This window comes from Amia ocellicauda, chromosome 19 (genome assembly GCF_036373705.1).
Source record: "Amia ocellicauda isolate fAmiCal2 chromosome 19, fAmiCal2.hap1, whole genome shotgun sequence".
In the NCBI taxonomy this organism is placed as follows: domain Eukaryota; kingdom Metazoa; phylum Chordata; class Actinopteri; order Amiiformes; family Amiidae; genus Amia; species Amia ocellicauda.
In genome coordinates this window covers 8003764-8030432 of record NC_089868.1, presented here as the reverse complement: position 1 = coordinate 8030432, position 26669 = coordinate 8003764, and the positions used below count along the sequence as shown (strand labels likewise).

General features: G+C 41.2%; 1 protein-coding gene across 6 annotated transcripts in view; it reads left to right on the top strand.

The window, feature by feature from the left end:
- patj (PATJ crumbs cell polarity complex component) overlaps window positions 1-24700 on the top strand; it is a 280589-nt gene extending 255889 nt beyond the window's left edge. For 5 of the 6 annotated variants that reach the window (XM_066691664.1, XM_066691663.1, XM_066691661.1 and 2 more), the window contains 10 exons: window positions 1635-1828; window positions 3505-3652; window positions 5496-5582; window positions 6660-6780; window positions 9728-9765; window positions 11468-11737; window positions 11866-11970; window positions 15489-15586; window positions 16700-16823; window positions 20002-24700. In XM_066691664.1, the coding sequence (XP_066547761.1) occupies window positions 1635-1828; window positions 3505-3652; window positions 5496-5582; window positions 6660-6780; window positions 9728-9765; window positions 11468-11737; window positions 11866-11970; window positions 15489-15586; window positions 16700-16823; window positions 20002-20148 (1332 nt within the window). In that variant the 3' untranslated portion in view covers window positions 20149-24700. The remainder of the gene's footprint in view (window positions 1-1634; window positions 1829-3504; window positions 3653-5495; window positions 5583-6659; window positions 6781-9727; window positions 9766-11467; window positions 11738-11865; window positions 11971-15488; window positions 15587-16699; window positions 16824-20001) is intronic. The other variant, XM_066691665.1, reaches the window with a different exon arrangement.
- Window positions 24701-26669: the final 1969 nt, after the last annotated feature.

Genomic DNA, 26669 nt, shown 5'->3' with positions numbered 1-26669 from the left:
CCTTCCACAATAATAATAATAATCTCGGTTTATCATAACTATGTTGCAGGAGTAGCCCAAAGTGGACAAAAGAGGACATAATAAGAAGATTAAACTGAAGGGGGGCTGTTTTTATATAGGATAAATTGTGAAAGCCTCAATTAGAATTTATTCTGCATCCCAGGTTGAGCAGCCACACAGCTTTAATGAATAGCCATGGGAGATATAATATCCACAGACAGTGAGGGTCCTAATATTTAATCTGCCAGACAGTCCCTCACATGGCACAGTGGCTCCTGTCCCCATAGTGGGATGTAGGTTTGGTGTCAGTGTTGCAGAACAGCTGAAGGAATATGCACAGCAGAAGTTGCTGTTGTTTTGTGCTGGAGAATGGTGGCTCCAGTTGTCTCATTGTTTCCTGTGGCACGTTGTTCACATTTAGTATTCTGCACAAGCCTGCTTCCCGTGCGCTTCCGAGGCTTGTGACAAATCGGCATGACAGTAAAGCCTCTTTCACCTTGTGAGCTAAAGCAAGACAGCAAGGCAGCTTTCATCCTACATGTTCCAGAGAGTGTCTCTTCAATATGCCACTGAGCTGTTGGCCGAACTTTTTTGTTCTAGTCAATTCCTTTTTTGTGTCGTTTTTTTAAGAGAGATGAAAACAAGTTAATCTGTGTGGCTTTCAGATTCAAGAGTTATTTTTCTTATTGTTATTGTATGTGCAGTGCGTTCATTTCAGGTCCTAGATTTTCAATGGGTATTCTTTGTCAGTGCTTTGTACGTGCCAAGTTTCTCAGTTTTAAAACAAAGAATACAAAAAATTAAAACAGCTGTCAGCACTGTGAACTGAAATAATTATAGTGAGTTTGGAGAAGGCAAGACTAAGGACATGGAATACAAAGAGGAGGTCCCATTTGACAGCACCTGTAAATAATTGATGTCCAAATCAATTGAAGCAAAAGCATTTTCCTTAGAGAGAGGTCAGTCATACAGTTTTATTGACTGCTGCAGAGGACAGGCTATCCAAGCACAAAAGGTCAGTGTGAACATTATTTAGTATGTGAGGGATTTGTATTTCACATTGTGTATGTCTCAGCCAAGTGTTCTTTAGTTGTATGCTGTGAGTTTTTGTGAACTTTACTGTTTTATATTCTATAGCTGTGTTTGTTCTCTGCCGTCTGTGACTTGCGTACTTCTTAATGCAGCCTTCAGACCCAGGATTTAAAAAGGTCTTCACAGGCACCAATCCAGGCAGGGATGTACTAATTACACTTAAAGCTTTTTCAGAGGAGGGCAACATCACCGTTATAGCCTCATATGCACAATCAGTACCTGTTAACATAAGATAAGATGGCCCCATAATATCACAATATTGCTGCTTGGGTATATAGACTTTTTCTCACCATAAATCCATCAAAGAGCATTTAGTACTGTTTGTATAGTTAGAAAAATAAAAAGCCTTGATGATGTTATGAGCTCCATTAAGACATAAGTCTTAAACTGCTGTCATGAAGGGATTCACCTGAAATATTTCAAGTATTGGCAAATGCTTTTGAGCCCCTGGGGTGGTGTGCGTGTCTAAGCCTGGCACTTCATGTGTGTTGATGTGCTCGTGTAAACCCTGTGTTGCTGTGTGATGTCGTTGCTGTGTCCAGGTGAACGGGGTGGACCTGCGCAGCGCCGCCCACGAGGATGCCATCACGGCTCTGAGACAGACTCCCCCAAAGGTGCGCTTGACGGTTTTCCGTGACGAGAATCAGTACAAAGACGAGGAGAACCTGGACATTTTCTTCATGGAGCTTCAGAAGAGAGCGGGCCGCGGCCTGGGTCTCAGCATTGTGGGCAAGCGGTGAGCACCATCATACTCCAGAAGGCACTAAACCCCTACCCCAACACTCCCACTCCAAAATCGATTTCCTGCTGACTGGAGTCTTTTTTGGGGCACAGAAGCCAAAATGTATGTTCATAAGCTGAAGCTAATGAGGGGTCAGAATGGGGGATTGATTATTGATACCCCACCACGACCTCATCCCCCCAATATGAGTCAACATCTAACTTGTTGTTATTTTATTTGAAATTACATTGCAAATCCAAACACATTTTATAGAAAACAGAAAGCAGGTACAGCGCAATGTATGATCACAATACAGCAGTGTTTATTTGACAGAGAGAGACAGATTTTCTCTCAGGTTTCTGTAAGAATTTGACAGTTTTAATAATTCAGTGGTTCATTTTATAGACAGTGTTTTGTTTTGTGTCATTAGGACAAGAAAATCTTGCTAAGATCATTCTTTTACCCACCTTACAACAGATATTTTGGCCTAAATTACATTTCACGCTTGTCATACTCGGCTTACCGTTTTGAGACAAGGGACAAGAACTGAGAAGTTATAGATGGTTTTGTTTTTATCAGTGCCGACAAGAAGCTATAAAAACATGCAATCTTTAGTTTTTAATATCATAAATTATAGAATGATTTTTCCAGCTCTACACACCCCTTTATTTGATAGCAGTGTATTCTGCAATGTGTTTTAATGTTTGAAGCCTCTCCCTGGAAGGGATGTAGACAAAGTATATACAGTTATTGGACAAATTCATTTTCACCCCTCAGCACCCAGCACTGCCACCCAATCTGGGCCAGATTTCTTTCCTGAGAGCTCCTGGTCCTGGAAAAAATCAAAACTTTAACCTGTCCACGAATTGCAAATTACAATTTTCATTATAAATAGTAAACAGTGGCTTCTGGCAATACATTAAATTGTGTTTGGATACAAATCTACAATTTACAATCTGAGGGTAGGTCAAAGCTTAGATTTTTCCAGACATTGCACTGAGGACATTGCCTGGACACAAACTTGAAAAACTAAATTGGAACTACATTGAGATGCACATCCTGCATCCAGATGATTTCACTTGAATTAAGTCACATGATGAAATTACATTTTGATCTAATGGGGACACCAGAAATAAGTCTTGCCATAGTACCGCACTGTTAAACTTTCTTCCTGAATGAAACCGTCATTCACCTCCCAGTGCCGGGTCCTAGCTGTCTGTTGGAGGTTAAATAGCTGTGATTGGGGGTAATTGGTGTTTAGAAGTGGAAAACAGATGCTTGTATAAGAACTAATTAATAAAGAGAATTGGTGGGAATTAAGATGGATAGGTTGTTTTCTAAATCAGGAAGACAGTTAATTTTTTTATATTGTCAATTCATACCTTTGCAAGCTTTCTGTACTGTAAATGACAAATCCCTCACATTCACATTTTATTAGTTGGTCTTTGAAAGAATTGGGGTTTAATTCAAAACCCAGTGGTAGACTTGGCTTGAAGTTGGATTGAATCACACAGCAGCAAAGGCTACACCCACTACTCGGCCCCAAGCAAAAATTACAGTCAAATCTGAGCTGCTGTCCGTTGTCACATCTGTGCCATTTGGACTTTTTAAAAGGTTGCTCATTCCAGAAGCTATGTTGCCATCCATGGGATCAGTGAGTGTGACACCCCCCACGCTGTCTCTCTCTGCAGGAATGGTACGGGGGTGTTCATCTCAGACATTGTGAAGGGGGGGGTGGCAGACCTGGATGGCAGGCTGATGCAGGGAGACCAGATCCTGTCCATCAGTGGGGAGGACATGAGAAATGCTGCCCAGGAGACCGTCGCTGCTATCCTCAAGGCAAGTCCACTCACCAGCAGATGCTATCTAAAGAGTGTCAGATAGAAACTGTGCAATCGAGTGTTTGTGCAGCACAGCCAGGGGTCGAATGAAACCAGACAACTTATTTTCTCCCATTTACTAGCCTTTCTGCAATACAGTCATAAACTGGCTTGAATATATATCATAAATATTGGATTGAATAAGTCCAATGAGCAAAATCGAACTAAATTAATTTGTAAATAACATTGGTTCAGAGGATGGGTGCCAATACTTAAATTAGTGACTGAATACATGTGTGTGTATATACACTCACCTAAAGGATTATTAGGAACACCTGTTCAATTTCTCATTAATGCAATTATCTAACCAACCAATCACATGGCAGTTGCTTCAATGCATTTAGGGGTGTGGTCCTGGTCAAGACAATCTCCTGAACTCCAAACTGAATGTCTGAATGGGAAAGAAAGGTGATTTAAGCAATTTTGAGCGTGGCATGGTTGTTGGTGCCAGACGGGCCGGTCTGAGTATTTCACAATCTGCTCAGTTACTGGGATTTTCACGCACAAGCATTTCTAGGGTTTACAAAGAATGGTGTGAAAAGGGAAAAACATCCAGTATGCGGCAGTCCTGTGGGCGAAAATGCCTTGTTGATGCTAGAGGTCAGAGGAGAATGGGCCGACTGATTCAAGCTGATAGAAGAGCAACTTTGACTGAAATAACCACTCGTTACAACCGAGGTATGCAGCAAAGCATTTGTGAAGCCACAACACGTACAACCTTGAGGCGGATGGGCTACAACAGCAGAAGACCCCACCGGGTACCACTCATCTCCACTACAAATAGGAAAAAGAGGCTACAATTTGCACAAGCTCACCAAAATTGGACAGTTGAAGACTGGAAAAATGTTGCCTGGTCTGATGAGTCTCGATTTCTGTTGAGACATTCAGATGGTAGAATCAGAATTTGGCGTAAACAGAATGAGAACATGGATCCATCATGCCTTGTTACCACTGTGCAGGCTGGTGGTGGTGGTGTAATGGTGTGGGGGATGTTTTCTTGGCACACTTTAGGCCCCTTAGTGCCAATTGGGCATCGTTTAAATGCCACGGCCTACCTGAGCATTGTTTCTGACCATGTCCATCCCTTTATGATCACCATGTACCCATCCTCTGATGGCTATTTCCAGCAGGATAATGCACCATGTCACAAAGGTCGAATCATTTCAAATTGGTTTCTTGAACATGACAATGAGTTCACTGTACTAAACTGGCCCCCACAGTCACCAGATCTCTACCCAATAGAGCATCTTTGGGATGTGGTGGAACGGGAGCTTCGTGCCCTGGATGTGCATCCCACAAATCTCCATCAACTGCAAGAAGCTATCCTATCAATATGGGCCAAAATTTCTAAAGAATGCTTTCAGCACCTTGTTGAATCAATGCCACGTAGAATTAAGGCAGTTCTGAAGGCGAAAGGGGGTCAAACACAGTATTAGTATGGTGTTCCTAATAATCCTTTAGGTGAGTGTATATACCTTTTCACTACCATATTCTGTATAGGATCTGTGATTAAATTATATTAAATTAGTAGTGAACTATAGATGGGTGTGTGCAATTACTTGTTATTGAATTACAATGTTTTACTGAATGAATTACTTTGTCTTATTTTCAGATTAATTTTTGAGAGGCATGCTTTGATGTTTTAAATGAATAAGATCTGCAAACTCTCAGAAATGAAGTATTATTGTAACGGTAATTTGCTGTCCTGTAATCATTGTTTCCAATGCACTTTAAAGACAGGGCAGTGGTGGGTCAGTGGATCAGAGGCAGTAATTACTGTAATGTGGTGTATCTCCTTGCAGTGTGCCAAGGGGACAGTGTTGTTGGAGCTCGGCCGACTCAAAGCAGCCTCCTGGCTCTCCTCCAGAAGAACATCTGAAGGCAGCCAGGTCTATAGCAAAACCGTTCTCACTGTCACTTCCTCCCACCTGGAATCTATGTAGGAGGCAAGCTGGTAGAGGTGGTTTCAGTGTAGGAGTTACTAAAAAGGAAAATATGCCGAGAACACATCTGATCTTTGATTGAAATGACGGGAGCTTGTGTGACTCGGTTCAAATTCCAGTCTTACACTAGAGACAGGCTGTCCAATTCAATCTGTACCAACTTTTTTTTTTTTTCTCTAATAACAAAATAAATCTGTTTCTCTTACTTATTTACTGCATATAGAAAGTAAATTAATGTGCAATACATTTCTGATGCTTAAACTTTTAAATTAAACTACACACTCCTTGTGTAGAAGCAAATCTTCTTTATCAAGCTTAAACTCAAAAAATCCTTTTATTGTTTAAGAACATTTTGCAAGAGCTTTTAGAAAAGGGCAAGTCCGATCCAGCTCACATCTTCCCTGACCAGAATAATTTCTCTTTATACCAATATATAAAGACATCATGGATCGAAACAGAGAACCTTAACATAAAGTCATTTTCAAGTAAATCAATAGGCAGTAATGATGTAGCGTTTCTGATGCAAAACATTTCCTAATCCTCCTTTCAGAAAAGGGATGACATTAAGCACTAAGCCCTGTACCGGTGGCCTCTTGATAGAATTGAGACAATGAACCTCCACAGACATCCTCCTACATCACAGAGTTAACTTCCTGCTTTAATCCGGTTTGTTATATTTAGAGCCAGCCTGTGAATTTTATCTTGTTGGACTAATTGAGATTTAAATGAAAACTGGGGAGAGACAACAACCCCCATCTTGTCCTCAGCTCTATACCCACCTAAGCATAAAAATGAGGAACAGACTCCCCTTCTCAGCATCCCAGGGCCCACCACCATCCCTGTAGCAGCATGTCAGCTCCTTTCACCTAGTGCTTCCTTTCCTCATAGTATTTCCCCTTTTCAATCCACTCCAACACTGAGGTTTTCTGAAGCTCTGATAAGGTGATTAAAGACTTCAGCTTATTAACGGATGGTTCTCTTATATTTTTGTAACAAGTTCCTCTTGTGTTTTCCCCTTCCCAGATGAGCCACGTGAGTGCCAACAGTAACAGTAACCCGGCGCCATTTGTCCCCGTGCCCTGCAGTTCGCACTCCCTCAACAGCACCAAGAAACCCCCAGCAGAAGCCACTAACAGAAACTCAGGTGACTTGAGGCTTGGTTATTATTATTATTATTATTTTTATTTCTTGGCAGACGCCCTTATCCAGGGCGACTTACAACATAAGTGCAAACAAATTGCAAAAATACAGTGAAGTACAAGGCATCGATCATTACAAATTCAATTTACCTAAAACAGCAATTCAAAATAATACATTTTACAAATTCCAATTTACAATTTACACAAGTACAGTAAGTGACTTCCTACATCCTGGACAGTGAAAGCTAAGTGCTGTCAAGATGTAGGGTCACAGACAAGGGCTACAGGAATGGGAGCAAGGAGGAAAACAATCAAGAACGCGAGAAGCATAATAAGAACTGTGAAGTGCTATCTAGCAGGGATAGAGGACTAATATTACAAGTACTGTCGGAAAAGATGCGTCTTGAGTAAGCGCCGGAATGAGGTCAAGGACTCTGCTGTTTTGACTTCGGTGGGCAGGTCGTTCCACCATTTAGGGGCCAGGGATGAGAAGGAGCAGGCTCTGGAGGAAGGAGAGTGGAGAGGAGGCAGAGTTAGTCTTCTGGCACTGGAGGAACGCAGTGGTCTGGAGGGGATGTATGAAGAGATGAGTGTCTGAAGGTAGCTTGGTACAGTGTGGTCGAGACAGCGGGAGGTGAGGGTCAAAGTCTTGAACTGAATGCGTGCCGGTATCAGGAGCCAGTGGAGGGAGCAGAGCAGTGGAGTAGCGTGTGCGAATCGTGGCAGAGAGAATACCAGACGAGCCGCAGATTTCTGGATGAGCTGGAGTGGGCGGGTAGTAGATGCAGGCAGGCTGGCCAGGAGGGAGTTGCAGTAGTCCAGGCGGGAGAGGACCAGTGACTAGACAAGTAGCTGAGTCGAGTAGTCGGTGAGGAAGGGATGGATCCGGCGTATGTTGCTCAGGAAGAATCTACAGGTGCTTGTCAGCGTGGTGATGTGCTGGATGTAGGAGAGCGCAGGATCGAGGGTGACTCCTAGATTTTTAGCAGAAGAAGAAGGAGAGAGTGTGGTGGATACCAAGGGGATCGAGATGGGGAGGTCAGCAGAAGGTGAGGAAGAGTGGGGGAAAAAGAGGAGATCCGATTTGGAGAGGTTGAGCTTGAGGTGGTGCGAGTGCATCCAGGCGGAAATAGCAGACAAGCAGGAAGAGATGCGAGAGGGGATGAGAGGGTCAGAAGAGGGAAAAGACAAGGAAGATCTGGGCATCATCAGTGTAGAAGTGGTAGGAGAAACCATGGGAAGCGATGAGGGGGCCCAGGGAGCGAGTGTAGAGAGAGAACAGGAGCATGCCCAGGACGGAGCCTTGGGGAACGCCTGTGAGGAGAGGTTGGGGGGGTGGATGAGGAGCCTCGCCATGTCATTTGGTAGGACCAGTCACTGAGGTAGGAGGAGAACCAGGTGAGAGCAGTCCCAGAAATCCTAAGGTCAGCGAGGCAGGAGAGGAGGATGGAGTGATCAACGGTGTCAAATGCTGTGGAGAGGTCAAGGAGGATGAGGACTGAGGAGAGGGAGGCCGCCCGAGCACAGCTGAGGGAGTCAGTGACAGCCAGGAGAGCCATCTCAGTGGAGTGAGCTGTGCGGAAGCCGGATTGCAGAGGATCAATGAGTGAGTGTTGGGACAGAAAGTCAGAGAGCTGACGCTGGACCGCCCACTCGAGAGTCTTGGAGAGGAAGGGGAGTATGGAGACAGGGCGGTAGTTCTGAGGAGAGGTGGCATCAAGGGTTGGTTTCTTGAGCAGTGGGATGACAGCAGCTTGTTTAAATGCAGAGGGGAAACAGCCAGAGAGGAGTGAGGAGTTGAGGAGGGAGGAGATGAAGGGGAGAAGATCAGGAGCGGTTGCTTTGAAGAGACGAGAAGGGAGAGGGTCCAGGGCACACGTTGTGGGTTTGTGACGTAGGAGGAGAGCAGAAACTTCAGCATCTGAGAGAGGCGAGAAAGAAGAAAAGGAAGCTTGATCGGTGGGAGGTTTCGGTGTGATGGGAGATGAGGGTTGAGTATTGAAGAGCCTGCGAATGTCTGCAATCTTGGAGGAGAAGAAGGAGGTGAAATCATCAGCAGTGAGAGATGGGGGTGGAGGAGGTGGAGGGGGGGCAAGGAGGGAGGAGAAGGTGGAGAAGAGTTTGCGGGGGTTGTTGACAGTGGATTTGAAGAGAGATTGGAAGTAAGACTTCTTGGCTGAGGTGAGAGAGGACGAGAATGTGGACAGTAGAGAGCGGTAGAGTTCAAGGGCAGCTGGGAGTTTGGTCCTTTTCCACTTCTGTTCGGCGGCATGCAGACTAGTTCGGGTTGCGCGGAGAACAGCAGGGAGCAAAGGCTGAGGAGGGGAGGGACGGGCAGGACGAGACGTGAGAGGACAGAGAGAGTCAAGGGAGGAGTTGAGGGAGGAGAACAAAGAGGAGGTAGCACAGTTGACAGATAGATGGGAAAAACAGTCAATGGAAGGTAAGAGAGTGAGGGCAGTGGAGGCAAGGGTGGAGACACACACTGCCCCCGCCCCGCTGGAGCAGAAGCGCAGTTGGGGTCGCAGTGAATTATTGCTGGGCACAGGTTGTCGGACATGATGCTCAGGTGTTCCCGATGTCCTGCAGTAGTAACAGAGGACCCTGCATCAGCTCTGCACTCTTCCTATGCATATGTAATATTACAAGGGTACATTCCAGTCACAAAATCACCTACACAGTACAGTGAAGACAATTATGGTTTAAGGGCAGATTAGAATTACTTAATAATAAGAACCGATTGGACAATGTAATATTTGTCCAGTTCTGTAGGCAATATGCAAATTAACACTTTCTCTTCAGTTTTTTTTTTTTTTTTTTTTTTTTTTTTTTTACAAATTCTGTAGGTTAAGGAGACTGCCTTCCATTCTTGTTTATTGCTTCACAGACGCTAACCTGCTTACTCGCACACTCTCCACCAATTATAACACTGTTCTGTGTCTTACTTGGCAGGAGATGACAGTGGTCTGCGAACAGTGGAGATAACACGGGTAAGAGTTGTCAGCTGTCTTCCTCTCACAGAACTGTGTCACAGACCTTCTGGGCTGGCATTGTCCCGGGCATCTAGCTCTGCAATTGCCATTATTTTGTTTTAAATATAAAAGTAAAGTCACGGATGGGTTTCAAAAGAGTATGCTATGTCTTATTGTACTGCAGAGTAATACATCTGTGGTGGATAAGTTTATATAATTGATAGATAGATAGATAGATAGATGATAAATTCATACATACATACCTACCTACATACTTACATCCATGCATAGATACATAGATCAATTGATACACACATGCATTCATAAACACACACAAAACATTGACTATGCACTGCTACCAGATGTAGGGAAATATGGAAACACCTTATGATATAATGTCTGTGTGACACCGAAGAATTTGCTTTTTAGTGAAGGACAGAGATTTTGAACACTGGTCTTTTTTAATTTACATTCTCGGTGCATTTGGCAATGGCGACCTGCTGGACTGATTGTGTGCAGATGTAGCTCATATTTTGCACTTGTATCAGTGTGGGCAGACTCCTGCCTGTCTGTTAACTAAATAAAAAAAAAACACATCAGTCAGTGTGTTACATATGAGGTGAAAATGCCACGTGGTTCTGAATTACTTATTGATGTGGATCGCAAGCTGTAGAGACGATGCAGGCTCCTTCAGTGTCTCCATACAGTTTTCACAGCACTGAAGACAGTCCAATATGTAGTACATGATACAAAAATTGCATTTAATAGGGAGAACAAAATCAAATGTCATATTGAAGTGTATGATACAGCACTATTTTATTGATTCATTAAAACACAAAAAAAAACTTAAAATATTGTCCCAAATGGCATCTATATTTTTAAACTGTTGGTGGATTTTAGCTGAGCTACCTGCAAGGATATGAATGTGCTATTTATGTTAAAGCCACAGTCTTTCATGGTCTGCAGCTTAATTTGGAATGATTTATAGATATGTTTACAGAATGTGTCAATATTTACAGGTGCTGTGACAAGTATTCACATCCTTTTTTTGTAATTCAGTGATTCGTTTATTTTAATAGATTTAATCATTATCATAATTTGTGTGTTATCAGAGTTGGCTGAACACTAATTCAGCCTTAAGAATTCGGCAAAGATTCCAGTTGACTGAAACAAGTAAAGATAAGGTTTGTGTAAACTGTGGACTGTTACAGTTTGTGGAACCCAGTATTAAACTGTAAAGATGATTCCAGTAGGTTGAACTTGGTTTCTGTGGAGTCCAGTCCGATGTTTCGACACTCACTGTCTTAACTGAGCTCAAGTTCCTTCAACTGGAATCATTACAGTTTTTCTCAAGGCTGAATCAATGTTCAACAAACTGGAACAAAGATAACATTGAAAATATTCATAGTTTGATTAACAATATGAATTGAAGTCAACAAATCACTGCATTATATTATTTCAGAGGAAGGCAGAAACATACTTTCATACTCTACGCATGTAAGTCTGCTGTAAATTAGCTAGTCTCTAGCCCATTGTTCAAAGTCACTACACCTCCTTGAGTGGCAGTGACAAATAACACCCAAACCCATGTCTGACTAGTTTTTGCCTGTCGATAAGTTCTGTTATTGGAATATGGACAACAATGGTGGTCGTTTTGTTTCGGAGACCATATGACCCTAAGGCATTGTCAGCAATGTTTCTGTCCTTTCCTTCCCCCAAGGGCCCCACAGACGCTCTGGGCATCAGCATCGCGGGTGGCAAAGGCAGTCCCCTGGGTGACATCCCCATCTTTGTCGCCATGATCCAGGCCAATGGAGTGGCTGCCCGGACTCACAGACTCAAGGTAACCCGATGCCTCCAATGGCTCACTGTCTCTCTGTCCTCCATTCCCAGGTGTCCCTGTATTCAGTCTTGGCCTGTCTTCCAGCAAGAGAGTTTAGTCAGAACACACATGGAGCTAGTAAATAGATCATTCGGGCCTATAGACGAGGTATGTTGGAGAAGGATACCCCGCCCACCTTCCCCTGCCTGTCACCCTTTCGTCTCTGTGTTCATGAGCTCTCTCTCTCTCTCTCGCTCTCTGTCTCACACACACATTCCCTCTCCCGCTTTCTGTAGGTGGGGGACCGGATTGTGAGTATTAACGGACAGTCTCTGGATGGCCTGTCACACGGAGAGGTGGTTAATCTCCTGAAGAACGCCTTCGGCAGCATCTCCCTGCAGGTACGCAGATAAGAGGCGGCGGCTGCACAGAGGCAGATAATGCAACCCCGCAGTCACGCCGACACATGCACACACACGCACACACACCAAGGGAGCGCTGACACTGAGACACATGACGCACACACACTGTGACTCCCCGGGCCTCGCACTGCTACTGACACAGACAGAGAGAAACAAATGAAAGAAACACACTCACAACACTGTCTCCCAAAAGCTTCACAGGGCTGTTGACACAGACAGAGACCAACAGAGAGACGCAGCCAACACTCACACTGAGAGACGCGCAAACGCAATGGGTGCTCCCAAACTGCCAGAAAGGCGCACACACGTACACACGGTTATATTGACAATAATTGTCAAAAGCAGTGTATAAGAGACACCCCCTGCCGATACAAGAACACAAATGGGAAGGTATGCACTAACATTGAACCAACATCTTGAAAAGTGACAGCAATGAAAACAGAATATAAATCAGATTCACACGGGTGTAAAATAAAAAATAAAATGTAAAAAAGGCACCAGAGAGAGAGGGGAGACACACTGACAGAGAGGGAAAGCTCCTTATCAGGTAGGAGTTTAAATGTGACATAACGAACTCTGATATCACTGATGTGTGTGTACCAATAGAACGAGGCAAGTGCCATCTTCTCGAGCAGTGCTTTCTCCCACTGAAGAGTTCACACAATGCCGGGGATCTGTAATCCCTCCGATAACTTGTTTTCACTCCCAAGTTGAATCTCGAGTCAGTAGAAGGATAAGAAAAGCGAAAACACCTGAACATGCCTTTAGAAACGCAGTGGAAGCTTGTGTCCGTTTACTGCACCATTAGTTTAGGCTTGAGCTGAAATTAATTGTGCTGAAATTCCTTTTACCCTCGCACTGCGAATGCCATTTCTGCCATCTTGATTACTAAGTTAAAGTTTCAGAATAAACACATCCAGCACTTCCACAGAATGTACTGCCCTCAGCTTGTGATGGTAGACTCCTTCTTACGCCTCTTTTCCGACTGGGTAAACAAAAAAAGGGCCAAAGTGCATCAGATTCAGTTAACTGGTAATAAGGGTGTCAAATTTAATAAAATATTTAGCTATTTTGGTCTTGTCAATCAAGCTGACAATTTATGGACAGACCCATGTATATTAATGGGGTGAAAAAAAGACTGCAGAAAATACTGTAGGTCAAGGTATCCAAATGTAATTAAGATTTTTATTTCCCTCTTCACATTGACTTCCAATATTTGGGCAAACTGAGAATTTACATTGTTTTCCTATAGCTTACCTGTGTTAACAGTTTTTGGTCTTTAGCTGTCATTGTCTTTAACTTACCCATACTAGTTCACAGGGACACAGTGGAGTTCTGCGTGTTTGGGTCATGATTGTGAACACAGAATAGTAATTTTGTAACAAATCTGTACCCTACTATGCGGTCGAAAAGTCTGCTATGGGTTAGTGTATTTCCAACTGAAAATGTGTTGAGAGGAGACAACTGTAACGATTCCTTTTTATTGAACCATGTTAAGATGGTCTGTTTAAACTTTGGACTGTTACTCCATGACTTCCCTTCTAATTGTCTTTCACTCGGTTCAGTCAACCAGAATGTTAAGCCCAGTTTAGTCATATGTATTCAACTGATTGAATCACCGCATAACATGGTTTCAAAGGCAGGGTGTGAAAAATTGCAACTTCAACTACAATTCTAAGCAGTGGTAACTGTCTCTGTACTTCCTCTAGCCTCGAATGAAAGCCTTTGTTTTTCTGCCGAATCCCCAGTGCCCTTTTTTTAAACGTGTTTAAACGTCCCAAACAGAGACCATGATACTTTGCGCTGGCTGTCTCATCTGGATGGTTTGTGCACAGCCTGTGTTGGGAAATGGTTCTGCTGTGGGCCCTTAATCCTTTTTTTTCCCCACTTCAATAAAGAGAACATTCTTTAATTCATCACTCTCCCACACTGAATAAACACTCCTCCAACCCTGACGCCTCCAAAAACTCACACGCCGCACCCCCCACAGCCGCCACCACCACCACCCTCCCCAACCCCCTAAATCCCACTGAAGTGTGATGTTTGGATGTGAGGTAGATAGGGGCTGGATGGTTGGTGCTGTGTCACTGGCTAATGCTGTGCGCTGGTTTTATCAGCTCTCTGCAGCTGCAATCCAGCTCAGCAGGCCTAGCGAGATAATTCTAGACCTTTATGCAAATCGTCTATTATCAGCCAGTCTCCAGGAGGAACTTATAGGGCTTTTAAAAAGGGGAGCTGTCTGCCAGTTACTGATTAGGCAACCCAGGGGGGCAATTACTGTTTTCACTGTACACACACATACACACACACTCATACACATAAATGCAAACACACACACATATACATATACTGTACAAGTTCAAACCTCACATTCTATCACAGTGTGTAGCTCCTAAATAATTTTCCCTCCATCTTTTTCTTATTTTTCTTCTTCTACTACTACTACTACTACTACTACTTTTTCCTCCATTTGTTAAGCAGGTGTATTAATTAGATAAGGAGCAGTGCAGCTTGGGTGCGTTTGACTGACTTGTTTACAAACCAGCTACCAATTCATTAATAAGGCTTTGTTTGTTGTTGTTTTTGTGTTTTTTTTTTCATTGCCTCCGTTAATTATGTATGTAAATTAATGTATTTTCACTAAGTCAGTTCTGGCATAGCTGGCTAACCATTCTGTCAAAGAAAACAAACAAAAAGGCAAACAATGCATTTTTTTAAACCAAATGAGAGCATTTATTAAAGTTCCAGTTTGCTTCTTTGTGGTCTGTTGCTTTTGGACATGTACAAAAGTGTTCCTAAAAAATGTATTTTTTGGAATATTGAAACAAGTAATCTCAAAAGTAATTTATTTATGCATTTCATATATTTTTATAAATGTAGGTGTTATTTGCTGACAATGTTTCCATTGGTTTGATTGTTCCAAAGTCCCTTTAGAAAAACATGTGATTGTCCAACCCGCAAAAGGGAGAACAGTACACTGAATGGAAAGAGTGTTAGGTGCCAGTCACTGTAAGGTTCTGTATATTGCACCAGTGCCAAAAATGACATTGCGATAAGTTTACAGTAATGCCTGTGTTTACTTTTCAAGATACAAACTATGATGAAGAATTGACATCTTGGAACTGATGCTTGTGCATTTCCCAAAAGCAAATTAATTCAAAGTCTTCATCCCTCCCCCCCATTTCTCTCTTTCTCATTCTTTATACCCTGCTTTCCCCCTCCTGTCTCCATCTCTCTCTCTCTTTCTCTCTGTACCCTGCTCCCCCCGACTCTCTCTCTCTCTCTCTGTTTTCTGTTGAAGTTTTTGATTCCCATTGGTTCACCTCTATAATTAATAGTCAACAAACGTGTTAATGTGCTGACTAATTATAAACCATGTTTGCACATAGATCAACAAAATGACCAAGCCTGCCTATGACTACAGATTTGCCCTGAGCATGAGTGAATCGTGAAATGTTGGCCACTGTGATCTGTGATGTCATTGTGTGTGCTTGCAGGTGATTGCTGACACCAACATCAGTGCCATAGCCAGCCAGCTGGAGAGCATGTCGAGCGGGTCTGCCTTGACCTCTGAAGTACAGACAGAGGAGTCCGAGTGAGTACCAGTCAGGTCCTGCACTGGGCTTCCCCTATTGTTCTAAAACAATAATAACTTTACAATATCAATCACATTTGTGAATTAATTCATGTTTGAATATCACAGTTATAACTCATGAAAACGTTGCACTCATACTCCTGCTTTCTGAGGCTAGTTACATGTAAATACCCTCACCCTGACTCCTATCCTGTTATACATGTAATTAACTCAGGTGATGTGCATGGGGTATTCATGTGTTACTCCTGTGATAGTAATACATAAACTCATTAGGAATTTGAACTCAATTTATTTTAAACTGTGATCAATAATAATAATAGATTGAATATTACATGCTTACAAATAATTTTGCTTCGACAGAAAAGACTGTAGTTGGTATTTCTACAGCAATAAAGAGGAATTTCAAATAGACACAACAAAGAAATAATGTGTTTCCATCTTGAAAGCAATTTAATTGACTTAAGAGCTCAGAAGTTTACAAATCCTGCAGGAACAGAACACAGACAGCTGAAATGGATAGTGGATAGCTGTATATTTTGCCCCGAAACACATAAGACTGTGGTCACCCAAACCGGCTCCTGGAGAGCAAATCTCAGCCTTGGAAACATCGCATTCGGATCAGTTAGGTTAAGGCCAGAGTTTAAGAGAAGCATTTGGAACAAACGCTTGAGTGCCCTTGAGTCCTCAAGTTCTAGATTTTTCTCTTCACTGAGAAACAGGACTCGTATAAGCAAGCAATAACTACCACGTGTTCCTAGTCTTTAGAAACTGGTGATTTAGGGAAAACCTAAACAACTCATTGGATTGAGGCTCTCCGTGTCCTGGGTTGGACAGTTCTGCTTTAAACCCAAATATAAGAGGCTGTGTTGCATGTAGTATGCAACTGGATTACATCTTTGAAACATCTAATAGTTCGGCTACCCTTCGGACAAACTGTTCCTGATAACAGGACTACTGACTGTCTTGCCACAAACTGCCACACAGCCCAGCCCAGCCCAGCCCAGCCCAGCCCAGCCCAGCCCAGCCCATTGTGTGTTCCTGCAGCAGCCTGCATGGAGAAGGGCTCCATGGGCATTGACTGACCAATTGCTCTGCTGTGTCTCTCCCTGCCAGAACGCCACAGCCCAAAATCATCACCCTGGGGAAGGGCGCAGACGGCCTGGGTTTCAGTATTGTGGGGGGATATGGAAGCCCCCATGGAGACCTTCCAATCTACGTCAAGACTGTCTTCAGCAAGGTAAAGTGCCTGCCTTACAGCTCACTGTGTGCCCAGGAGGGAACATGGCAATGTGCGCGGGCAGGGCACAACTTTGGAGATGGGTGTCAGTGAATGGCACTTTTGTTCAAAGTTGTGTGCTTTAATCGTGTCAAGCATTTTCTAAACATTTCTGCTCAAAATGAACCATCTTCCCTCAGAACAGCTTATAGCCACTTTAGCACCTGTGCACCTGTTTTATTTTTTTTCCACAGTTGCCTGTAAAAACCCAAAAAAGCAGGAAGGTTGGAAAGAGGAATTAGTCACTGGAATAAAAAAAAATGTATGGCTCATAAATAAATTTTCACCCCTTGAAGTATTTTTAACTCCCTTCAATGTGAAGCAGGATCTGTGTATATGATCTTCTTAACTAGATGAAAACTGTCACCTCCTTTAATGTTCCTTGGAGATTCTGCCCACATTGATACACTTATTTCCAGTGTTGATAAAAATGTACAACATTTACAAAGATTTTGAAATAGGAAGCATTCTGTTTCAAGGAAGCAATGGAAGTCATATACAGGGGCGATGCTACAGGCCACGACCACCCCACTGGCCTCGCCATTTTATCATCAAAACTGTATCTCAGGTCACAAATTAACGTGAAATAGTTTTATTATAAAAATATTATTCATTTTATTATAAAAAATATATAATCGTTCGGTACAATATTTTCCTGCCTCTAGTCTTGTCTTGTCCTGACTGCTCATCCCGCTTCGCTGCAGAGGTGCCCCTGACCATGTGTGAGCATGGTTGCCATGATCATGGTAGTTTTGGTAAAGGTGGGGCTATTTTATAGAAGCCAGTTCATTCACTCAGGCTGAAATAGACTGAACCTGGCAACCCACATCTGGAAGCTGAACCATGCATGACAGACACGAGTGAAAAATCAGACCACATCCAACCCAGAGCGATCTGCTAAACTAATTCCTTCTTCAAGTAAAAAAAAAAACTTCTTGCTAGCTTAATTAAATATTAAGGATTTTGTTTTTGTTAACTGTGTAAGCTTGATAAAATAAATGTCAAATAATTTAATTTGACATGCAGCTGGCAAATGACAGATGGCTAACTAATAACGATACAAAGTTAAACATCATGGGTATTGCATGCTAGCCCAGTTTAAGCGTCTTCTTCCCTTGGCAGCTAGCTAACTAGCTGTATTAGTTAAAGGAAAATTGCTCAAGGCAGCATTCAGTGTTTTTTTAAGTATTACAAATAAAGACATGTAGGTAGCACTTATGTTTTTTTCTCATATAAAACTTTTGAACAAATTATCAATCTTCAAATTTGGAATGTCTGTCATGAGCACATCAGATAATATATTATAAATCAGCTGTTATTCACATGTAAAAATGTCTCAATTTGTTTCTATTTGAAGGTGCCTGCCTGGTTGCTAAACTAGCTCTATGCTACTTTAAGCAGAAGTAGTAATGGTAATTGTAGTAACGTCATTTTCAAAAGGAAACTACCCGATCTAGCCAAAACCATTTTCCACCCCAGAATAAGTCTTTGTCCCATCCTGGCCACCCCACTTGAAAAGCTCTGGACACACCCCAGGTCATATCCCCATTCAAAAGACAACTCCTTAAAAGAGCGAGATATCTGTTTTATGTAAAGTTAGTAATGTGTCACAAAAAAACATATAAACTATTGGGCAGTAACTCACCTTAATATAGAAATTGTGTATTTGTAAAAAAAACATGGGGGGTGGGAAACACAAACATTAAAAAGCAAAATCGTTAAAATTATGATATCTCCCCAGAAACACAGAACTGTATGTCTAAGAGGCCTGTATTTATAACACTTTCTGTGCAAGGCATCAGATTATAAAACAATAACCCTAACGTTATGTGACGAATGAAGGATGTGTTCTAATACTCACTTTGCTGCTGATAAAATATATATATATATAAAAATACAAATAAAAAATCAACCATAAACAACACCAGAGGAAGGAAGTTAAGTAACAGCCAAGTACAGAAATAGAAAGTGAAAAGAACATCCTATGTCACTCGTAAGACATTTTAAAACGTTCCATAATTCCATGTCAGCTGAGAGGGATAAAAACAATCTTCTCTTTGACTCTGTGACTCCACACCCTGGTTCTCTCTGCCTCTTTAATTCCTCTGCCACTGTCTGTATGAAAGGACTCTTGCATACTTTTGATTAACTGTTGCATTGCTTTCTTTACTGCTAGAACTGACTTCAGGTTGGAAGCAGTTTCTAAATGGAGTTCTTCCACAGTTTTATGTCCAGGAGACTGAACAGTAACAGTTAAACCCCAGTTTACACATTTAAGCAAAAAGTTCCTTGTGTCCCCATGTGACTTTTTTTATTTATTTAATTTTTATTATTATTTTTGTTTTCTGTACCCAGGCTATGTGTGTTCATTAATGAGTGCATTTTAAGTATATGTTGTTGTTGTTGTTGTTATTATTAACTATCATTATTAAGTTCATAATTATCATTATAGTATCAATTAATTATTGTCAAATTAATTTGCTCAGATATATTCTACACCTCTGTATAATGAAGCAGCCATTAAAAGACTGAGATTCATGTTATATTTGAAACAGGCAGTCCCATGTGGGCTGTATTTTTGAAATAGCTCTTCATGGCACAGGTTTCATCCCCACTGGGTATTTTTAGAATCACGAAACCACTTCAGCTTGCCTGCCTAGAGAGTCGCATTATGTTTTTCCACTAGGGGGCAGTACAAATCTGTCAGCAAATGACAAGCTATATCACAGAGTCATGTGACACTAACAACTGATCCAGTTTGTGTAGACATTTTCCACGCTGTTCAGCTCAGGATACTGGTGTTTTCTTCAGGGTATTTTTATTTTCGTAGCGTTTTTTCCTTTGAATGCATCTTGTTTGGCAGATCTGTTTAGTGTGGAACTAAAGCTTCATGAGCAGTCACAGAGCACTTCTGTAGGTTCAGAACAGCTTTAGATACAATAAATAAATATATAACATGCTGTAGGTGCTCTCAGGATGGTTCCCAGTGCCTATCTTTTCAAATTGTATTCATGGTGGTTGTTTTTCTTCTTCTTCCACTTTTTCTTAGGTACCATTCCTGTTGCCTTATTTGGAGTGTGCAGTGCTCACCTGAGTCCTGCTCTGACTGGTTATTTGACTGTGTGTGTTTGTGCTGCAGGGGGCAGCTGCAGATGATGGACGTCTAAAACGAGGTGATCAGATCCTGGCGGTGAACGGGGAGAACCTGGAAGGGGTCACACACGAGCAAGCTGTGGCCATCCTGAAGCGCCAGAGGGGTACTGTCACCCTGTCAGTCCTGTCTTAGCCTGCCCTGTCCTAGCCCATAATCTGTGGGCCCAGGGGCACTCCCCTGCATCTGACAGGGAGTCGGTGTGGTTTGGGTGTGGTGCCCTGCGACACAGGGGGGCCTTAATCAGAAGGGAACTTAAGGAACACTGAAAGAGTCTTGTCTTTTATCATTTCAGCCACACGTCAGTGTTCACGTCTCCATTTCAGACAGCTGCTTTTGAAACCAGTAACGGCTTTTTTTTATTATTATTATTATTATTATTGTGTTTTATTTCCACGGTTGTCAACTCCCAAGATCAAATTTCAGAGCAGCAGGAATCTCATAACTGTTTAAACACTATGTTCTCAAAAGGTGCACCTGTTGCTTTTTACGAAAATAACATTTTTGAGTGCGCCAAGTCTGGTTGTAAACACAAAAACAAGAAATTGACCATTCAGTTTTAAAAATGTCCCTCGTCACCCCAGAGCTACATTTGTATTTGAATACAGCCTTAATCTTCACTGTTGTGGGTCTGTGGATTGGTTGGTAAGGCTGTGGTGAGTAATTTCCTATTGCGTGCTGCTCTCTTGCATCTGATCACATTTAATTCATGCTTAGGGGCAGACTGGTGCATCATACACCCAAACTTGGATAGGTGAAAGGACCGTAGCAGGGTATTAGTCTAAGTAGCAGGGTCTCTAGAGATAGGCGTCCGGTCTGTTAAAACTTGTTGTTCTCTTAATGTTATACCCCCACTCCCTTTTTTGTGTTAATTTGTTGTTTTTTGTCTTTTGTTTTTTGTTGGGGTGGGCAGGTCAAACAGTGAAAGGCCTTAAACTTGACACTTAAAACAGTGTCCCTATGTGTGACGCACAGTTGTTCCACTCAGAGCTGAGGTCCGTGGGAGTGTACCTTACTGTCCGCCTTACTGGCTCCCCCTACTCTGTAGTGCTGCTCAGCTTGCTTTTAAAGAGACTCAGTGGATCCCTGAATCAGTCTGAGAAGAGCAAGCATTAGTGATCAAAAAATGAATACATGAAAAAGTTGTACTGCAACCAAGAAATAGTGTAGAAACTTGTCCATGAGTCTCACCTTGCTCACATTGGCTGCACAAATTGCCTGGAGAACAGTATTAACTTCTATAGGAACAAGCATTTTAACTTAAAACAGGTTATTGGAAAAAAAAAATAATAATAATGTAAAATATAAGATTTAATGTACTCCACAGCCAAACTTTGACAAGAGAGACTGGTAACATTATAAAGAACAAAAGCCTATATGCATTCGGGAATACTCCAGTATGGTTGGGCAGACACAATGCCAGTCCTTAAGGGGTTAACATATTGATCAGGGTTTCTTAAGATTGGCAGGTAATATATATCTGTTACTTCCTTTGATACCCAGTCTGTGTCGATGCATTAAAATGATTGCTCACGTTCGCTAGTTGAGCAGGACCTGCTTGTCATTCTGACCACACAGTTATGTTTAATTGGCACGTTAAGGAGCAGCCGCCCCACAACAATACAGTCTCTTAGAATCCGGACACTGCAGACAACGCTCTCTGGGCGGAGAACGAGCCTGCCACACATCTCTACCCAAATTGAACGAGACCTGAGTGCACCAGTGTAACTGAGATGATTCATCTGAGAATGAGAGAATTGAATAGATTCATTACTGCCAGCAAGATCTTTTTCAAACAGGGAACAGAGCATGATTTAGTTAATTACGATACAACCTTGACACTCTTTTGTGGTGAAAAGCCCTTAGTCTTCAGGGTAAAATAAAAAGAAAAAAAATTAAATCCTTCTTGCATTTCTTTGGAGTTGCATACAGTATCAAAGTTTACACATGCGGTTTAAAATCGAGTCAGTTCCCCTCTAGAGAGAGCCAGCAAGCAAGCCAGGGGAACGGAGAAGGTGAGCTCCTCTAAGCTCCTCTAATCAACACAAAGATTGAAACATCAGGGTACTACCCAGTTTCATGAAGCTGAAGCAATCCTTCTTCGAGGAGAGTTAGTAACAGCACATGCTAGCGTGAACGCCTATTTTCAGTCCACTGTGAGTTCACCCCCCATTTCAATTGCCATCAGAATTCTACATTGTCAGGGGGTCCATTCAGAAAGGATATTTTTCTTTTTATAGGAAATGTATTGCTTTCCTTTAATATCTCATGTTTTTTGTTTTGTTTTGTGTTATAAATATACTTCCAAGTAGCATTCCAATGCCTTTTGTAAATAGTTAATTTATTGTTAATTTGACGTAATTTCTACTTTGTTGATAGATGACATGTTGCATAGCCTCGCACTGCCGACTGTAGATAAAAAGCTGTCAAATTTGATAAGACTGGTTGAAATCTTACAGGTGTGCTGACAGGTGAGAAAAGAACAATGGCAGTGCTGTCTCTGAAATTACAAGATGGTTGGTAAAGTAGCCTAGTTGCTATACTGTACACGTGAAAATATATTGAATAGTGCCAGTTCTCCTTTAATATGTATTTGTGTTGGCGTCTTGATAAAGGTTGTACTGGATTAGATTAAAAAAGGAAAACACGTAAATGTTGCTTAATTTGAACCATGTTAATATACATTGATTTCCTTTGTTAAAAGATAAGATATATAAAACAAATATATGTTTTTTGGTTTATTTTATTGTACTATTTCTGCTCTCTTTCAAGGTATTTTCAGTCTGCAGTGCGAGCTCATGAACAAAAGATGCTCACCCTTTGGATATTATGAAAAATGTCAAATTTATGAGACCGTATACTCTGCTGACACTACAATATATTGTGCTAGAGAGGACAACATGACTCTTTATTTGGAGTGTGGGTACAAAGTCAGATGAACCTGACTGTGGCCTGCTCTTCCTTGTGGAGGTAGTATCCAAATTGTCCAAGCATTGGAATGGGTTAGGCTGGGTCACAGTCACAGCCTAGGACACAAAGGTATGAAGTTAGCAGTGAGAGCCAGGTTATGCCCTCATTCTTAAAGACAAAAGCCCATACTGTTAGCACTGTAGCGATCTGTGTGTAAAGAATCATCTTTATCTTCTCAGGGGCCTGCACAGGGGAACAAAATTACCCAAAGCAATACTGCAGTACACTTCCCTTTCTGCTGGATGGTTACTATGTGAGTGGGTCAGTCTGTCCTGTTTTTCATATTTTTCTGAAGAGGGGTGTTAACATTTTATTTTTCTTCCCCCTATAATAAATACCTTTTAATACTTTGGCATCCTGATATTCTACCTATTGGTCATATAAACACTGCTGTATGTGCACAAATATTAGTTTACCTGCAAGGAGTCTCTGCCACTTCCACAGTCAAGTAAAATGTTTTCATTTTTAAAAATATGTATATATGATTGGCAAGAATGTGTTTCGAATCAATGTATATTGTCATATGACTGTTCTTGTATGCAATGATTATAGCTCTGTGTCTCATAAGTGTCGGCAGAAAGATGATCATTTCAACTGTTTGTTTTATACACTTTTCAAAGAAGTCGAGCAATATAGACAATAGTTTTTCATTCAGTGCCCCAGGCAGACCTTAATTGTCACTGCATTGAAAATCCACAGATTTTGCATTTAGCTGTTATCCTTTATGAAGCTAATAAAATATGAATCTTCGTAATACAAATGTGCTCTTTCTGTTCTTATGTAAAGGTTTAGAAGTGTTTTCGTTTGACTTTTAGATTAATACTTTATCAGCTATCCATACTATGAACAAACTAACAACTTTGACTGGTTTAATAAAGTTTGTCTTTTAGCTGCTCTTAAAGAGCAAACCATGCTTGTTTTTCAGCCATTTTTATATCTGAATTGGGGGGAGTCATACATCATAAAGTGAGAATACTGCATTTAAAAAATTACCCTAAGGATCAAGTGCCATTTCAGTATTTTATGCAGGTACAATTGGTTATGCAGTGTTTCTGACTACTGCGGTGTAAACATGATCTCATAACAGAAGCAAAATGTGAGACATTGTCATTCAGTGCTATATTTATCATTTAAAAAGAAAAAAAAAACATACAGCATTGTGTCCTTAAATATACACTGGGCTGTCATCATAAGGTTACACAAACCTTAGCACGCCTGCATCTCAAACCCACTTTTTGTGTTGGTTGAATTGGCATGATTTTCATGTTCTGTTCTGGCTTCTCACAGAAGCTTCTAAGAAGAGAGTTATGTGTCAGCGGTGATGGAGTTTCAGCCTCCTTTGTAAACTAATCCAGTTTTTTGTTTAACCCATTTTTTTTGTCGTATTCTCTGCATAATGTAATGGAATAAACGTCATTTTGTGGGTGACATCAAGAGTCATAGATTTACCTGAAAACACTATTTGTATCAATTGTTTGATCTGATTCTTCTTATGATTTTTTGTCAATGAATATAGTGGAATCAGTGCTAATGATCAATTATAACCTGTACCCTGATAGCTGCATTATGATAAAGTAATTCAGATGACTGGTTACAAACTGCTGGTCTTCTGTGGAAAATAATACTTCTTTTTTTTAAATGTATATGTCATTTATTGATGTACAATGTGTTGAAATCCAAAGAAATGACTAAATAAATACATACTGCTGAAATGATACTGTAGAAAACAGTGATGTGTCTCCTTGGATGAGAGGGAAAAGTAAAAATTAAGCTTATTTTCTTTCCATTGGAATCAGATTAAATTGGGATTTACAGATACCTTGATTTTACCTGTATTGAAATGTCATGTGATGAACTTGACAGGAGAATCAATATGAAAATTATTAATTATATGCATTTGCCTTGTGAGATTATTAGGACGGTTTTGACGAGAGTTGTGTAAAAGTTAAATAACTTTGTTGCAGTTTTTTTTCAGCAGGCGATTACAGTTTCACATAAAAATGGACCGTTTGTGCTAATTCTTCCCTTCCTGCTTGTATTACACAAAATTATAAGAAAAGGAGGGTATATTTATCAAAGTTTGTTTTACCAAACATAATAACATTAGAAAGACCATTCCTGTCCCTGAGCTGTACATGCATTTATGTTTCAGTACAATGTTAGGCACTTGAGTCATAGTTTTATTGTTTGATAGAGCTGGGGGATGAAAAGTAGAATATGAAAAGCCAGTACGATTGGACTTTGTATTTTTGTTAACTTTTAAGCAGTTACCAAGGCAGAAAGAAAGACAGGACTGGTTAAACATTGCTGAGACTACACCTTTTGTGCTCAGTGAGTCCATGGCACTATGACTCAAGATACATCAATAATGGTTTGATCAGGGTTTTGCATGCTTCGGTGGTTGGTGGTTCAAATTCCTTTTCAGCAGCGGTGCAAAGGTGGCTCCATTGTAACCCAGATTCTGTGTACATTCATCAAGCTCTTTTGAGTAGAGAGCTTGGGTGTTTTGCAGGGGTAAGCAGCCTTGCCACAGAGGTGCTTCAGTTGCAGGAAAACGACAACCACCAAAGGGAGACGGCACCAACTTGAGGCTGAGCCTCACGTAATACAGATGTGTAGGAGAAATGTGACGCACAAGGCCGAGGCTCAAGTTGGCGTCTTCTCCATTGTCCAACTGTGGGTTTGTCTGGCACATGCATAAAAGTGGTTATTTGGTCAATCTAAATGAAAAAGGCATCCTAAGTAAAATGAATTGGTGAATTGGCCTGCTGGTTTGTGATACAGGCCACCCAATAATCCATGTTTTATTATCGGACTAATTATAATTTATACCTGCAGGAGTGTTGGTAAGCCTAGCCTCTGTTGTATGATGGTCTATGTTGTACAGCAATAACATGTATCTGTTCAATTGTGTCATTAATATTAGAGTTTTTTATATATGGCATCTGCAATATGCAGAAGCACACTGAGAGAATTATATTTTTTCAAATATGAAACAAAAGTGTTCCAGCAAATCCTGTCTCTTAGTGGAAGAGTTTTTCTCCAATTAGTCTGTCAGCTTATAATGTTCCTCCCAGTGTATAAACAATAACATGGGCAACAGGAAAGAGTAATTGATAGACTGTTGCCATTAATGTATTGACATTGGGAGACTGTCAAGTCAAGTCCAATGTAAATCAAGGATTTTATATTGGGCTTGCCTTCTCCTCTTCATTCCAGACATTTTTCCTTCCAAACCTGTGTTTCAGCTTATATGAACAGACAATTTTAAAAGCAGGAAGAAAACATATATTAATGAGAAAAGGTTTGTCAGTTGCTCTGCCTCAGTTATTGAAATTTGTTATTCTGCTATAAATTTTCCTTAAAAACAATATCTGTCAAGTTTGGGATTTTATTTCGCAGACCTGGAGTATTTCAACAGTATTTAAAGATAAGGCAGATCTGTAACAAAGTTAACACCTCTGTGAATACTCAGAGTTTTCAGCACTGCAATAAAGTCAATAGTTCAGGCTTTCATTTTGGCACATCAATTCAAACACATGTATCAAGGTTTTGTTTCTGGAGCACAGTGTACTTGAACTACGCAGGAGTTTTTCTGTCAACATTCATGATTTGTTTTTCCGTTTCCTACTCAACTGCTTTCCCGTCACAGTTGCAGGTACTGCAAGGCTATTCTGTAACCACAA